Here is a 17,751-nt window from a genome sequence, read left to right as displayed (position 1 = left end):
TTTAAGGCTGTTTGGCATTATGCACCTCTATTCTTTAATACTTAGCAGGTCCCTCACATGATGCACATCTTCCCCTTATTAAGTCCTCAAAAGGGTATCACATGGGAAACAGGACATTTGCAACGATATTGCAACTGACCTATTTCAGTTCCGGTGCAACCTGTGCATCTTGTACAGGTCCCACATTCCCCAGAAATGGTCCCAATGATCCAGAAATCTACAGCCCTCTTTTTACAGATCATAACACATTTCATTACACACATTTATCCGAGCCATTCTATCCTTTTACTCACTCGCACATGGCAATTCAAGCAATTCAGAGATTACAGCCTTTGAGGTCCAACTCTTTCATCTACTACCTTGCTCTTTAATTTCATTTTACAGGATCTTATTCCTCTTTTATCCTGCATCTGTACCAGAATGGTGCACAGACACAGGCTATTTACCCAGGCTATAATGCCATAAGCTGTTCTGTGACATTGCTGACCCTGATACAAGGGAGGCAACACACATCTGAATTCACATATGTGACTCCAGAGCAACTCCCTGTTTTCCATACCATTGAATCTCCAACTATAAAACCTTTGGACTCTTGCACTTCCCTGCTTGTGCAGCCGAGTTGGAAGGGACATCAAATGTAAAAAAAAAAAGGTAATTTGAAAATGTCTAAGTTGAGTGCAAGAATAAAAAGATAATGAATTCATGTATGCACTATATGAATTGAAAAATGCGAAAGATATAATGCTTTCAGCAAAAAAACAGCTATGCTCCAGGGTACTTTTACTTTGTGCATATCTTGGGCTGCACTGAGCATAGGTTATTCCAAAATGAATCACTTATTATTTTAATTTTCTCTGACAAGATCATTCAGTGTTAAATAACTCCACTGCTGCAGATCTAATGGATTGTAAAAACAACCACGGCAGATTATTTAAATAAATCTCATCACTTTTAAATTAATATTACATGACCTTCACCTCAATATTTATACAGCATGTGTTTTATCTTTGATAGTATAATTCAATTGAAATCAATTTACTTCAGTGTACACTGCGTGAAGACAGCCCATGAGAAGGGCAGATACAAAGCATGTGTCTGGATATTCATGCCTACAGTTATCCCAAACTTATTCCTTTGCACTGTTTCACAGCATTTCAGAGAGCAGTCAGGACTCCATGCTGCGACAATCTAGTGTGTCCAAAATCTTGAGGACATCGGACCATGGGGTAAAGATTTGGAGGACAAGGGCCATCCTCTGGTTATCACTTAGAATTTCAATCACAAAAGACGATTCATACATTAGAAGCCATGTTTCCAGCTGTAACCCAATTGCTTGGGCTAAGGGTGTTGAGAAACAATAACTGGGTGGTTTTGGAGACAGCTTGCCATAAAATGCAGAGCAGGAATTAAAAGATGTATTAATCTAGTGTTGGGGCAGGAGTAAGTGTGAGAGGGAGGGAGATGCAACATTGAGAGATCACATCTGGCCGGCAAGTTAGTGAACAACTTATCGGCCTTGATTCCAATGAACAGTCCTCTACTTTCCCATCCTCTGAAATTCCCATCCCACCTATCATCTACTGCTGATCAACTCGATCCCAATAATCGAACACAATACCACACCAAATAAACAATACAAGCTATCCTTGGGCATTACATTATGACAAAGGTTAGGCAAGTATCTACTTATTACTCTTTTTGTTGCCTCTTGATCCTGCCTTTGTCAGCGCATGTGCTTCTGTGCATAGGCATCTTAGTGGGTGCAGTAAACCTGACTGCAGGCTGCTCGAGTGTGCGGGAGGTTGCAGAGGACATGCAGGAAGGCAATGACTACATCAGGGTCTGCAGAGCCTGGCTGTAGACTACTCTGCCTTATTCATAGCAAAAGGATTTGAGTATAGGAGCATTCATAGCAAAAGGATTTGAGTATAGGAGCAGGGAGGTTCTACTGCAGTTGTACAGGGTCTTGGTGAGACCACACCTGGAGTATTGCGTACAGTTTTGGTCTCCAAATCTGAGGAAAGACATTCTTGCCATAGAGGGAGTACAGAGAAGGTTCACCAGACTGATTCCTGGGATGTCAGGACTTTCATATGAAGAAAGACTGGATAGACTCGGCTTGTACTCGCTAGAATTTAGAAGATTGAGGGGGGATCTTATAGAAACTTACAAAATTCTTAAGGGGTTGGACAGGTTAGATGCAGGAAGATTGTTCCCGATGTTGGGGAAGTACAGAACAAGGGGTCACAGTTTAAGGATAAGGTGGAAATCTTTTAGGACTGAGATGAGAGAAAAAAAATTCACACAGAGAGTGGTGAATCTGTGGAATTCTCTCCCGCAGAAGGTAGTTGAGGCCAGTTCATTGGCTATATTTAAGAGGGAGTTAGATGTGGCCCTTGTGGCTAAAGGGATCAGGGGGTATGGAGAGAAGGCAGGTACAGGATACTGAGTTGGATGATCAGCCATGATCATATTGAATGGCGGTGCAGGCTCGAAGGGCCGAATGGCCTACTCCTGCACCTATTTTCTATGTTTCACCACTTTGCTTTTGATAAAATATATTATTGATTTATACCTAAATGTAGGGGTCCTGGTAAGGAATCTGGGACAGTAATTGTCCATGTGGTTGAGAGCAAGGATGAAAGCTGTAGGAAGATAACGATGATCTGGTCAATTGAGCAGAAAGGACCCAAATGGAATTTAATCCAGAGAAGAGCAGGGGAATGCTTTCTTCTTCTGAATCTGTTTCTTCGCACATAGCATCAGAAGGAAATTGGAGAATTCAATGGGAATGGAATGATGACAAGCGAATTGCAGTGTGAAACTAGAGGAAGGAATGTAGGTGGAGGAGGAGGGGAGAAATGGATGCAAGGCCAGATGGGGCACAAGGGACGGAGGAGCAGGCGATAAGAAAAGTGGGGTGCGGTGGAAGAAGACAGAGAGGGGAGATGTTGTGATTAGTTCCTAAAATGGGAGAATTCAGTGTTCAAATCTTGGGTTGCAAGCTACCCAAGTGTGGCTTACAACCCGTATAGATTTTAAATTCTCCAACTTTAGATAACTACAATCACATCTCCCCCCCATCGCCCTTCTGCCCATTACACCCCTCTTCCCTGTGCCTGACCGGGACTCACACCTATTCCCCCCCCGCCCACCTTTCAAGTACATTCCTTCCTCTAGCTTCACAGTTCATAACGCTTCAATCCTTTTGTCTCACATCTTTTATCTTTTCATCTGTGGCCTTTGTCCAACCATCTATCATAATCTCCCCTTCACTTGTATCAACCTATTCCCTGCCATGCTCTGTCCTGTTCCTCCTCTCCTCTAGCTTTCTCATCTTTTGCACTTTCTAGACATTTGGCACAAAGAAGCAATTTGAATATAAGTTTTGACTGTCATTTCCTGGGATTCACTTCACTGAGAGAATGCCAACTCCATGAAATAGCTAAATAGCTTTGAGGAAACATAAATTATTCCACATTTCTAATACAAGATAGTTGCGGCTGCAATAACATTTCCGAGGGTAGACATTCACAGTAATTTAAGGTGACACAGTCTACAACAGAATAATTTGAATTGCAGACACCCCAACTGCAAGCTTCAGAGTGCTTGAGAACAACAAGATTTAGCAACCACCTTCCCCTCCATTTCCTGCAATGCCAGCTCTGTATTTTCATTTCTGTTAACTTGTTTGCTGTGGTTTCTAAAAAAACTACATTAATAGTTTTGTTTTCTATCACTTTTAAAAATAAGTTTTTGCCATTTAAAAAAAACAGCAAGTTACTGTATTTTACTAAATTCATGAAAATACCATGCTCTGTAGAAGTACCTTTACAAATGTTATAATATAAAAAGGAAGCCATTTTGGTTTAGCCATTCAGTAAAAAACATCATGGCTGCTAAATTCCCCTCTCTATTGTCTTTCCATTAAAGTTACATAAAGGAGGGTTTCAGAGCAATGGGAACTCTAGAATGGCTTAAAAGGAAATGTCCATCCAGTCCATCATGCTTGTTCCTGCTTTTTGAGAAATATCCAATTTATCCTACTCTTCCCCAACACCCCCGCACATTTTGCATTACACATTTATCCAATCCCCTTCTGAAAGTTCCTATTAAACCCTGCTTCCGCCATCCTCCCTGGAAGTGTATTCAAGATCATATCAACATTTATTGTGAAGAAAAGATTCTCTTTACCACTACTCGAACTGTTTTTCTAATCAACTTTAATCCGTTTAATTGTATTTTAACTGATGCGTGTGTTCATATGTTCACTTTTACATGATGACTTCTGCTGTTCTGAGTTTCTAACAAGACAGCAACAAGACAGGAAACAAAAATAGCACTAAATCCACAAACCAAACAGAACTCAAGATCACCTGTGCTTGGATAGTTAGGCATCATTTTAGTATGGCCAGTTCTACAAAAACTCTTGATCTGGGATGATCGATGGTGCTGTTCAAGATGATCTTTGGTTTGGCATATCCAAAATAAAAGAAATAATACTGTCATCAATACCAAATGATTACATCCGCACAACCCTCCTACCCTCCAATTAGTAAACCGAACCCCATTGAAAAGGAGTACAAATACTGGAAAATGAAATATGGGAGATGCAGAGATGGATGAAATCTAACAAGGTCTTGTTCAGTTGATATGAACAACTCAGTTCAGGAAAGTGCTCAAGTGAACCCTCAGCATTTCTCACAGGGATAATCAATGTGAGCATAACAACGTTATTGATGCAGATGCACTTTTGTACCTGGTTCAGGACTGAATAAAAAGTTACACAACTAGAACTTTCAAGCTCTGCACATTTCTGGCGATTCAGTTTAATCTTGGAGATAAATTTATTTAAATAGAACTGGGCAAAGACAACAATATATAATGGATTTATTCATAGCTTTCCCCAAAGCTAATTCCTTGGGTCAATCATTCCCTGAATCACGGTTGGATGATGGCAATAATTCAAAACAAAGACTGAAATGAGCGAAGCAATCTTTGATGCTGCTGCTGCTGGACCTGCTCTGAGAATTAGGAATAAGTCCAAGTGCTAGAGTGTGTTCTTCTGAGCGAAGAGCTGAGGCAGCGGGGGAATAGAGGAAGTGTTACTGGCTGTGTGCCCGGGAGCTAAGGGATATATTTCCACTCTAACACACCTTTCCCTTGGACAAATCATCCCACTTCCTCAGAAAGACACAGGTATCAGTGGTGTTAAGCCTGTTGCACATAGTTTCCACGTAGAAGAACCAGGATCTAAGAGTAAACATTCATAAACACTCCCAAATGGGATGGAATGGTATGTTAACATACATAGCAAAAGGATTTGAGTATTAGAGCAGGGAGGCTCTACTGCAGTTGTACAGGGTCTTGGTGAGACCAAACCTGGAGTATTGCGTACAGCTTTGGTCTCCTAATCTGAGGAAAGACATTCTTGCCAAAGAGGGAGTACAGAGAAGGTTCACCAGACTGATTCCTGGGATGGCAGGACTTTCATATGAAGAAAGACTGGATAGACTCGGCTTGTACTCGCTAGAATTTAGAAGATTGAGGGGGGATCTTATAGAAACTTACAAAATTCTTAAGGGGTTGGACAGGCTAGATGCAGGAAGGTTATTCCCGATGTTGGGGAAGTCCAGAACAAGGGGTCACAGTTTAAGGATAAGGGGGAAGTCTTTTAGGACCGAGACGAGAAAATCCTTTTTTACACAGAGAGTGGTGAATCTGTGGAATTCTCTGCCACAGAAGGTAGTTGAGGCCAGTTAATTGGCTATATTTAAGAGGGAGTTAGATGTGGCCCTTGTGGCTAAAGGGATCAGGGGGTATGGAGAGAAGGCAGGTACAGGATACTGAGTTGGATGATCAAACCATGATCATATTGAATGGCAGTGCAGGCTCGAAGGACCAAATGGCCTACTCCTGCACCTATTTTCTATGTTTCTATGGAATGATGACGCACAGATTGTGCTGTTGCCTCATGGTTTCAGCAACTTGTGTTTGATCCTGACCTTCAGTGCTGCCTGTGTGGAGTTTGGATGTGGGTTTTCTCCAGCTGTTTTGGCTTTCTGTCACACTTCAAAGATGTGTGGTAGATTAGTGGGCCATTGTAAATCACTCCCAGTGCAGGTGATTGGCAAGGAATGCAAGGTGAGTTGACGGGCATGTGTAAGAGACAGTAAGATGTCAAGTTTCGGAAAAATATGAAGGGAAACGTGAATGATGGGTTTACTCCCCCAGGAGCCAGCATGGGTCGAATGGGTTGAATGGCCCATCTGCCTCAGACAAAGTAAAAACCACTGACTATTTGCATTCTTGCCAATTCAACAGCAATGAACAGCTCAAAATATTCCCTGAAAGTGCAAGAGGCCTGATTCATAAAAATGAATAAATATTTTGTTGGAAAATCAATGCTATTTGCATTCACCACCATCCATACAATAATCAGCTCGGGCTACGGAGAGTGCATACTGAAGTACCATATGACCTTTGCTGTGCTCTGAGCTGTCCTGATGTTGTTAAGCTTCTGCAAAAGGCCGCAGTGTTGCATTTTGGATTCTTGCCATGACATTTACACATTATTTTCAAGTGCACCTCTGTGGTTACCTTTCATTTGTAAACCCTAATACGAGAATTTATATCATGAATTTTGATTTAATGCAGCTAATGCAACCGTCTCCTGACACATTCCCATTAAAAAACAATTGTGAAAAAAATATTGTATCTTTTCCCTTTTTTTTTGAGCCGTTTTAAACCAAACAAATTAAATTTGTCTGCCTGCCACTTTGTCACTTCAGACAATAATATACCATTTAATGACCTCGTATGCCTCGGTTCCAGTTTCTCTATTTTCCTTCTAGATTTTCTCAAGATTCTGCCTCATGTTTTGGACCTTACAGTCACTCTGACCACTTAAGCAGAACCCATTCTCCCAGTGTGGGTCAACACTCGAGTAGAAATCTGCAGGGATTCAACTGATCATTACATGCAAAATCATTCTGGCTTTATATCTAAATTATGCAGGACATTAGGGAGCACTTGTAGAAAGCGGATCCTTAAATACAGTCAGCAATCTTCATCCATTCAGCAAATGATCATTCCCTCAGCTAAACATCGACCTGTAGGATGCCTGGAAGTTGCTGAACAGCCATCAGGAAGTGAATCGTCTGTCTGATTCATTATTAGTTGGGCCACAAACGGTGGGTGATGGAAGGGAGGGTCAAATCTCCTCCCGAGAATAGTGTCTTACTGCAGATCAACCATTGCAGACAAGGGAGGCCTGGTCTGATGTGGACAGCACTCTTGGCAATAAACCTTGGTAGGAACTGATGCATGAACTGGGAAGTTTCTTTACCACATTTTGGGGGGGAAATTCTTCAGTTAAGGGGAAAAAAAAGTGAAATGTTACAAATAAATATTTGATCCTGATGTTAAAAACTACAGCCTGTCAGCCCATGGTGCTTCTGCCAGTACCTCCAATTGGTAGTCCACATTTAGGGGAAGGTTTGGATTGGTTTACCACAGTGATGTGAGGAAGGAAATTTTTTTTTTCCAACAGGGTTTCCTCGCAATAGAGTCTGGAACCTCCAGCAATCCTGGAAAGGTTCACTGCTTCTAAGCTTCTGCAATGCATGAGGGCCAAGGTGCTGTTAAAGCTGGGCCAGTCCTCAACACTGTATGCACTTAAAGGTTCTCCACCCCACTGTGGAAGAGCAACAAAGTCACCTACAGTTTGGATTGTTTGTAAAACAAAGGGGGCTTGGTGGGGTTGTTGGGGAGAGGGTAGTGGTGGTGGTGGACAGTCAGGTCGTGCTCCCTCATGAGGTTTTTTTAAAAAATCAAAGAGGCCTTTCAGCCCATCAAGTTTATGCTGGCTCATCACTGCAGTCATTCCATTCCCTCCCCCCACTTCTTTGCCTGTAACCTATTCTCCCTCATTGTATGTCTATTTCTCAAGATTCTCCCACCAGCCGCCTGCAGATGCAGGGTAATTTCCAAAAGACAATTAACCCACAAACCCGTACAGGATTTGGGATGTGGGAGGAAGCCGGGTGGATCATCCAGGAGAAACCCACATGGTCGCAAGAAGAATGTGTAAACTCCACACAGGCAGCACTGGAGGTCTGCATTGAACCCAGGTCAATGGAGCAACCAGGAAGCAGATCTACCAGCTGCGTCAGACCTGGGTTGTAGGAACTACAGCCAGCTGCTCAGAAAAAGCATCAAGCCCATGGCCAGGGGTGGACCTTGGGCATAGAAGAGAGTGTGGAGTCATGAGGCTCTTGACTGCAGTGATGTGCCAGCATAAACGGAGTCAACAGTTGGACTGGGAGTGGATGTTTATGGGTTACACTTTTTCTCGCGGAGAGTTGTGAGTCTGTGGAATTCTCTGCCTCAGAGGGTGGTGGAGGCAGGTTCTCTGGATGCTTTCAAGAGAGAGCTAAATAGGGCTCTTAAAAATAGCGGATATGGGGAGAAGGCAGGAACGGGGTACTGATTGGGGATGATCAGCCATGATCACATGAAATGGCAGTGCTGGCTCGATGGGTCGAATGACCTACTCCTGCACCTATTGTCTATTGTCTCAATGGAGAAATGCATGAGGGGTGAATATGCAGCTTCCTGTATTTGAACATGAATGGGATCTGACTTAAGTGGTACACCTTCCCAGCTACTGGGCGCACCTAGGATATGTACTAATAACCAAGAAGAGCTAGCCATCCACTCATCCTGTCACCAAATTCTTCACAAAAATTCAGGCATGTAGACAATATAAATACTGTGCAATGTGTCAGAATTTCCAAACCACCATCACTTCCATGATAATTAACTACATCGGGTATTACACAATCTCCTCCACTTTGAAGCCCTTTGTTGTAAATGCTTAGGTTTCAAAAAAGTGAAAAACCATGAAATGTCAAAGTCTTTCTACCTCTTCTACAGCACATATTTCTCATGCATGTATTAATATGGGCACCAAGGTTCACTTATGCTGTGCTAATGGTGAAAGCAGACAAGGTGCAGAGACAGGGAAGGTATGATGCATCACCACAATTAAAATGGTCATCAAATCTCTGTTACTTTGCCTGCCATATTAATGGTAATTTAGTTGCTTCTAGCTTTACTTGGCTGATAAATCCTTTAATCTCCCTGCTCTGGATGACTCATTTTCATGTGTCATCTTGGAAAGAAAATAAGAAGTAAGAACTGAATTAGATTAGTCAGACCTGCACCGAGATTGATTGGGACTGAATTATATAAGGTTCACTTTTCTGCTCTATGGGAAAATTTCTTGCTTACATGAACCTGCATTGTTCTCAGGCTGGAATAAACACCAAGATGACAGGAACATCAGATAATTCTAGACATCCACAACCTGATTCATCTCAGTCCCAAGTCAACCTTTCCCAGTGTTCCTAGTTCATTTTTTTTCACTCATCTCATAGTGTCTATCTTGCCCAGCATTCCAGAATCTAATGCCCCTGTCCCACTTAGGAAACCTGAACGGAAACCTCTGGAGACTTTGCGCCCCATCCAAGGTTTCCGTGCGGTTCCCGGAGGTTGCAGGTGGTTGCCGGAGGTTGCAGGTAGTGGAAGCAGGTAGGGAGACTGACAAAAACCTCCGGGAACCGCATGGAAACCTTGGGTGGGGCGCAAAGTCTCCAGAGGTTTCCGTTCAGGTTTCCTAAGTGGGACAGGGGCATTAAGCATGTTAATTGGATTGGGTCCCTAATTGGTGAATGGACTGTGATGTATAATTATTTGTACACGTTGCTGCTGCTGTGTGTTACAATCTGTGTATTCACAATCGCTCAATGCTAGCTGTTGAGTGACCACTGTGAACATAGTGCTAACAATGCTTAGCAATGCTACTGCTGTGCAGTTCAGCAGAGAATGGGAATATTCAGCGGTTAGCATTAGCCAACATTGGAATTCAGACCTAGGTGAGGTGCAGCATTACTGAGACGGGTGCTGGCAGGAGTTATACATCTTGGAGAATGGCACAAGTAAGGAGAATTGGCTCCTTACTTCACACTTCCTTTGGAGGCAAGGGTCAAGCGACCCTCTGGACACACTGCAATGGCAAACAGTGGTATTCATCACAGGAGTTATATCTTGACCTGGCTGTTATCTAGCAGTCTCAGTCATGTTCAAGGTCAGTGAATCTTCAAATGCCACCACTGCTACCCGTGACATACACTCAAAACTCTCTTCAATGCACCACATGGCCATCACCACCTCTGTTAGTCAGAGCTCCTAGCTGATGTTCCAAAGCACCAGAAACATCCAGTATGTACTTCTAGTTAGCACATCTATGAACATCCAATCCACCTCTCAGCACTTGTAGGCTCGGCCAGCTTTTCAACCCAGTCGGAGGCAGTGCCCAACCCCCTGTCAATACCGCCTGTTACAATAATTCCTTGAAAATGTACAATGTTGCAACTAATTCAGGGTATTCTCCACCAAGAGTTTTGCTTGATGCTTTTGCATCACAATGATCTGACGGCTCTAGCAGAATATATGCGATACATGGGGCAACTCAACTCTGTCATGGTAACTGTGGGCCAGGCCAGGTGTTTGATCAATCTTTGACCTATGCTGAGGTTTGGCACTAGCTGCAGTGTGTTATCCAATGTTGCCACATTGCCTGACTACATCATAGCAGCTATGGTCAAATCCACCTAGTTCCACGGTACACCTAACTTCGCCACTGAGATCAAAGAGGAAGGGAAGGGTTAAGACAGATTGGGAGAGGAGCACAATGGGAGGTTGAGACATTGTCAGCTTTATGCCGCTGACTGAAATAGGACAATCCCTATTGTAGTTAATACACGTATATTTATTCTGTCAATTCTTACCTGACCGACATGCAATGTCCACGTCCTTTTCAAAGTCTGTCTGTTCAGAACAAATCAGAAAAATCCATTAAAACGTGAATGGCAACAATTAAATAAAAACAAGCAGACACAGTTGCTGCCTGACCTGCTGAGTTATTCCAGCAATTTGTGTTTTAAAATAAAAACATGCATTGATTTCTATTAAAAAATACTGAAGATAACTTTGCTTAACTTCCAATGAACCCAAGTTATTCTGAAGTAATTCTGAGCTATTCCGAATAAGTCTGAAAAAGGGTCCCGAAACATCACCTATCCATTTTCTCCAGCGATGCACCCAGACCGGCTGAGTTACTCCAATACTTTTGTGTCTATCTTTTGTATAGACTAGCATCAGCAGTTCCTGAGTTACAGCAGTTTCAGACTATTTGGAGCCTTTGGAATAAGTTGCAGGGTGCATTTTGCAGGTTATGAATCGGCTTGGGAAGAAGGCAAGTAAAACGGAAATATGGAGGATGATGGATAATTTCAAATGATAGTTCATTGTTCTGCCCTGTACAGAGCAGGTTCTTCACATTGCACTCATGTGTCAAGTGATGAGGACAGAAAATAGCTAGTAAATCCAATTCAACCTGCAATCAGAGAGCCTTTATAGTATGCCTGGAATTAAAAATGAATCACTTACTGGAAGAACAAAGTCATTTTTTTAAATCAAATGAAAAGAACTATTGAATTAGATTATTTCATGGGAAGATGCAGGTTAAGTTCACAACTGAGACAGCACAAAGCTATTGAAAGGATGAATGCGACTGAACTCGAAATGAGAGTACCAATTAGCACAAGCCTCATGGAACAATAGCTTTGTGTATAAATAAGAGAAATTAAATTCAAACAGCATGCAAAGTATGTGAAATCTCAACATAAGTCAAGCTTAAATGATTGACTTTCACAAATTGATTGTTTGATTTCCATTATGACCTTTTAGAAGTACTTTTGTGAGTCAATGTTGTTATGAGCTTGGGTCAAAGATTGGACTGAGTATTAAAAGCTCCAAGCCAGGCTTATGCTAATATTAGCAATTTTCTGTGCTGGGAACTAGGTCCTGTCCAATGCTCCCAAAGCTGCATTTTGTTGAAGTTAGTCTTCCTATGGGTAATATTTTAATTGCTTTGCTTTGATTGATAAACAAAATTAATGCAAATGAGCCCTAATTTTCCAAGTAAGGAGTGAAACAATGCAGAGAAGCTGAGGGTTTGCTGTAAATTGATTTCCTTTAATTTTGTTATTAGAGTGTGAATACAAATGTGCAGGCTGTTGTATAGGGCACAACAGCAAGTCCCTTATCCAGGCTTCTTGTGCTGCAGTGAAGTATAATGACAAATTTATTTTTGATACACTGAATTTCTGAATTTTATGCAATATCAAATGAAGCAAGCAATATACATTCCATATACATGTAGGAAAGAACTGCAGATGCTGGTTTAAATCGAAGATAGACACAGAATGCTGGAGTAACTCAGCAGGACAGGCGGCTTTTCTCTGGACAGAAAGCATTGGTGATGTTTCGGGTCGAGATACATTCCACATTCCAAAGGAGTCAAACAGCATTTAAGTAGATAGAGTAGCTACACAGAAGAGTGACAGTAGACTGTATAAATCAAGTTCAAATGACAATAACATGTCTACTTAGAGAAGAATTTGCTGGCTGACAATAGAAGCAATCACATTAAGTCTCATTCGAAGGGCAGGAGATTGGATAATGCTGCTACTTACACTAGCATTAGGAGGTTGCTTTGAGTTGTGTTACAGCAATCGAGATTCTTTCCAATTCTGCCTCCCTCCTTTGGGAATAGAGGCTGGTTTCTAATTACCACCCTCTCGGATGAGATCATGTGCTTACAAGAGAACTTCCAGAAGACCGAGGCAGAATCATAGATGGGTTGCCTGTGTCCATTGTCTGTATCAACGACAATGACCATAGAGGACAGATGTAGTGGAATAGCTCAAGTCAGGCCAGCTGGTCCAATAATCCATCACACCAATATTGTCAGGGTGACAAAGCATTCTGTAGTGTTTATAAATCAGTCATCTGTGGATAATTCTTCCCAGATATAGCGAGCCATCAATAGAAACATAACCTGGCAATATTTTCAGATGTTTATTGCTGTTGACTGAGTTCAATGACTAATGTCCATGGCCGTAAGGGATGGAAGATTTTCTATATGTAGATGTTACGATCAGGTCTTTCAGGTCATTCCTCATCAACCGTAAATGTTAACTTTGTTTCTCTCTGTGTTGATGCTGCCCAGCCCACTGATCATAGACAGTGCTGTTCTGTTTTAGTTTCAGTCATTAGCTGAGGTTTCAAGTGCCTACTGTTGTTGGACAAGGAGAATGTGAGGTGGGTAAGTATTACAGCTCCAAGCCTGGCTGGTGCTAACATTTTGTAAGGTTTTGTGCTGGGAGCTTGGTCTTTTCCAATTATATCATTGGCTTATTTTTTTTTTAAGTTCATTTTCCTATGGGTATTTTTTTAATTGCTTTCCTTCAGTTGATAGGGTTTCAACCACCAAATGCCAGGAAAGAAAAATACTATGTGGTCTGAACATGATGCGTTGGTGTGATATCAAGGTACTGATTATACTGATGGATCCATGCAGAGCCACTTCAGTGCAGTGCTTGGGGAGCACCTCGCTGCAGAATGAAATGCCAAATATGTTTCAGACACATATTTAAAAACATCCATTGAACAATTCTAAACTGTCTGCAAAGCTAGCGTTCAAACAAATATTTAACAGCCAACAAGCATAATGACAAAAGGTGAAAATCACTTTTGACATTGCAGTTTGTGGAGCCTTTATGTGTACACAATAACTGGCATCTGAATACAACCAAATAGCAATTGCACTGGCAATTGAAAACGCCTTAAGATATTATGGGGAAGCAAACACCACTGTAGAAATGTCAGTACTTCCTTGATTCCCTCTAATCCTTGAACAGAGCTCAGAATAGAATAGAATAGAATAGAATCTTTATTTGCCACGCAACCAGGGTTGGTGGTATTTGGGTTCGGTACATGATGATACACTGCTTTAGTCACATTAACACATATAACAACACAGATCATAGTAATAAAGTGCATCCATACCACATCACAAATCACAAATCTCACCAACAGAACATAGTGCAAAAGAACAGACAAAGACCATAGACAAGACACTATTTACATCAAGAGTCCTTAGTGTTGTCTGTTATTGGAGGGAATTGAGTGTTCTTATTGCTGAGGGGAAGAAGCTGTTTTTAAAACGAGTGGATTTTGTGGCAAGTGACCTGAGGCACCTCCCTGAAGGGAGAGACTGGAAAAGGTGGTTTGCTGGATGGGAGGGGTCCGAGATGATCTTCATTGCCCGTTTTGAGGTACATTGAAGGTAAATGGAATGGATTGAGGGGAGGGGGGAGTTGATGGTCCTGGAGGCCTTGGAGACAATGCGCTGTAATCTGAAGCATTAATTGAAACATTAATTTTCAAATTATACACCACAAATTACAGTATATGATGGCCATTCACTTTCTTGCACTGGTTTATTGCTATCAAGAGGGTGGGTGTGACCCTTGCAATCAATGAGCATAAACATTCAAGCTGAATTCAGTCTCTCAATATGACCTTTTAATACTTTCAAAACGATGGTAGCCATCCATTTGAAGTAATACACACCAGACATATTATTACCATCTTGCCTTCCCTCAAAGTCAAACTATGACAGGGTTGAGCTTTTGCAGAAAATGAATGAATGATAGTTCATGGCACACAGTTCTGATACCAGGACACCTGGGAATGTCAGAGCATCAACTGATTTATAATGACAGCCAAAATGCAACACAACTGATCGGAGTAGATTTAGAGAGCTTCTAGATATGCCAGGTGCATATCCCTTACTGTCTTTGTCCAGCTATCAGCGTTCTCCTCTCCCACACAGAGATCAGAGACAGATACTCTCCGCTGATGATGTGCATCCCATGTGACACCGGTAAGTGCTAGGGGAACCGATTGGTTTCCTGCTTTCTTAGCTAGGGTTAAAGTAACCAATACATAAATGTGGAATAAGTAGGAATATGTTAACTCATTCACATTTGAGGAGAATAAACAGAATCATTGAATGTATTTGATCTATTGCATCTTTGGCTTTTATGAAATAGATATTCAATAGATATTGGCTTTCCTCCTTTATCCCAGAAGGCTCAAAGATTTCCCCTTTGGCTTGTTATCCAATTTATTTTTGTAAGTTACTATTAAATATTGTTTTCCCATCATCTCAGGCAGAGCATTCCAGAATCTAACATCTTGATGTGCACACAATATACCCCAGACAGTCTTACCTATTTATTCTGTCCAAACACTTCTTAATTTTGGATCTATCTTTTAAATCTATCCTTACAGCTCCTTGGTCTCAAGAGAAAAGCTCCAGCTGCTTTGGGCTGTCCATCTAACTCTTTGTTATCTTGAAGATTCATAGGCATTTTAAAGAGAGAGAATAGGTAATATGCAAAACACAAAGTGCTATAGGAACTCTGTGGGTCAGGCAGCATCTTTAGAGGGAATGTACAGATGCCATTTTGAGTCAAGAGCCCTCTCTAGAGATCTGACCTGAAATGCCACCTGTCCATTCCCTCCATTACCTGACCCGTTGAGTTCCTAGAGCACTTTGAGTTTTGCTCAAGATTCCAGAATCTGAAGTTCCTTGTGCCTGCAGAGCAGATAATATTACAGACAGAGCCTCGCACTGCTAGTCATCAAACTGTAACTGCCACTCACTCCCTCTCTCGTGCTGATTTTCTCTTTCCCTTTCAGACACTGCATATTTTCTATTCTTGTCTCAGTCTGGATTTGGACATGTCATCTTGCATTTTAAAAACAAAAAAATGCTGGAAATACTCAGTAGGTCAGGCAGTATCTGTGGAAAAATAAACAGCGCAAATTGTTCAGGTCGATGAACGTTCATCCGAGTATCTGAAGTGCTAATTCTGTATCTCTCCTCTCAGCCTGACCTGCTGAATATTTTCAGCATTTGTGACTTGATTTCCAGTTTCTAGCCTTGACAATATTTTATAGTTGCGCGGTGAGAACACTTTGTGACCCGACTGTAAGTGTAGATGTCACATCCAAGACTAGGACAAGTTGATTAAAGGTCAGGCCATATGCACACTTTCACTGCTTTATCATCTCACACAGTTTCATGAACCAAGTCTAAAGTATCCTCAATGATCCATAGAGAGCTGTGAATAAGTATTAAGCAGTGGCAAGAATATATATTTTCCGAATGAATTCTCTGTGTCAGCTCCGATATGGCATTAAAATGCATTTCCAACTATTTCTTTTGGACAGCCACTTTATTGCAAGTATTTGAATGTTACATCACATTAAGGACTTTGCACGGCAAATAACACCAAGCTTAATAGTGTAACAGTTGATATCATTAACTGCTCAGAGTTGACAAATGGTACAGCGATTGTCTTGGCCAAAATAAATCGCTCAACCAACACCTAAAAGGCAAATTATCCAGCTGTTCCTCTCATTATTTCTTGGACTCAAATTGGCCAAAAAACAACTTTGCACCAGTGGCCACACATGATTCAATGGCTGTAAAGTGCTTTAGAAATGTCCCAAAGTGTTGGAAGTGGCCAAATAAACACAAATTATTTTATTTCTAGTCTAGGGATAGTTTGGGACGCAAATGTTATCTGAATGTAATCTGCCCAAGGTCACAAAGCATTGCGCTGTGAATTAATGCATGATACAAGATAACACTATGGAGTGTAATACACTCCAATGGCCACAGATGAAACAGGCCCCAGGATTACATTAGTTCTAAATGCCAGCTGTAAATTTGCTTGCCTGGCATCGAATTTCCATGAACACTCCCAAGATGTGCTCATATCTATCATAAACTATCTCTCCGTTTGCCATCCTCTCCTCTTCTAACGAGAGTGAACAAAGCATCTCCTTTGGTCCTGCTCCAAAGATGCATGTCAAAAGGGCCACCAGGGCTAGAAAGTGGAGAAGATTACAGTACTTGGTGCTTTAAGTGACTTACTGTTCAGTGCATTTACCCTGCATTAAAGAAACTGAGCTCTCCTCTAGGCAATACAGCTTGCAAAGGATATACCAGCCCTGGAACTAGTACATTGCAGAGTCACCAGAATTGGCCACTGCAAATCACCACTGGTGGGTGTATCGTAGTCGTGGTTCTGGTGGATTCTGGGGGAGGTTAATGGAAAATTGAAATAATATTGGTGCAGGTGTAGTGTAAGTGAGTGTTCGATCATTGTCCTGGACTCAGCGGGTCTAAGGATTTGTATCTGAGTTGCATGACTCTCTGACTAATGACAACAGTGTTATATTTGTGGAGAGATGGCTTCATCTCGGATTCCCCAGTATCCATAAAACTAATGACCTAGCCGACATCCTTAAACACCTAACTGAGGCATTAATAAAGATTAAATGTTTTTTAAAAATTGGCCTACAGGACTGAGACGAGATTTCTATATTCAGAGATTGTCAATTTTTCAAACACTCTGTCTGAAAGTGTGGTTGTTTGAGAATATTCAAACATCATTGAATATTATGAGACTACTTGCACTGATTATTGGTGAGACTGATAGCTTTTTGGACTCCATGTACGTTCACAAGTTCAAGGAGTAGAATTAGACCATTCGGCCCATCGTGTCCACTCCGCCATCCAATCATGGCTGATCACTACCTCCCAATCCCATTTTCCTGCCTTCTTCCCATAACCCTTGACACCTGTTTTAATCAAGAATTTGCCTATAGTAAAGTATGGTAAGTTAATCAGTGTGGCACTGAAAATATGACATCTACATGTTTTGGGCCAAATTCTCCTAGTTATTGGTCAGGCCCGTACGA

At 41.5% G+C, this 17,751-nt stretch overlaps 1 protein-coding gene across 6 annotated transcripts in view; it reads right to left on the bottom strand.

The window, feature by feature from the left end:
- adgrb3 (adhesion G protein-coupled receptor B3) overlaps positions 1–17,751 on the bottom strand; it is a 713,405-nt gene that overhangs the window by 40,810 nt on the left and 654,844 nt on the right. For 5 of the 6 annotated variants that reach the window (XM_033021883.1, XM_033021887.1, XM_033021885.1 and 2 more), the window contains 2 exons: positions 10,854–10,893; positions 4,377–4,466 (listed from right to left, as the gene is read on the bottom strand). In XM_033021883.1, coding sequence (XP_032877774.1) covers positions 4,377–4,466; positions 10,854–10,893 — 130 coding nt within the window. The remainder of the gene's footprint in view (positions 1–4,376; positions 4,467–10,853; positions 10,894–17,751) is intronic. The other variant, XM_033021886.1, reaches the window with a different exon arrangement.

Source organism: Amblyraja radiata, chromosome 5, assembly GCF_010909765.2.
Source record: "Amblyraja radiata isolate CabotCenter1 chromosome 5, sAmbRad1.1.pri, whole genome shotgun sequence".
NCBI lineage: Eukaryota > Metazoa > Chordata > Chondrichthyes > Rajiformes > Rajidae > Amblyraja > Amblyraja radiata.
This window is presented reverse-complemented; position numbering and strand designations above follow the sequence as displayed.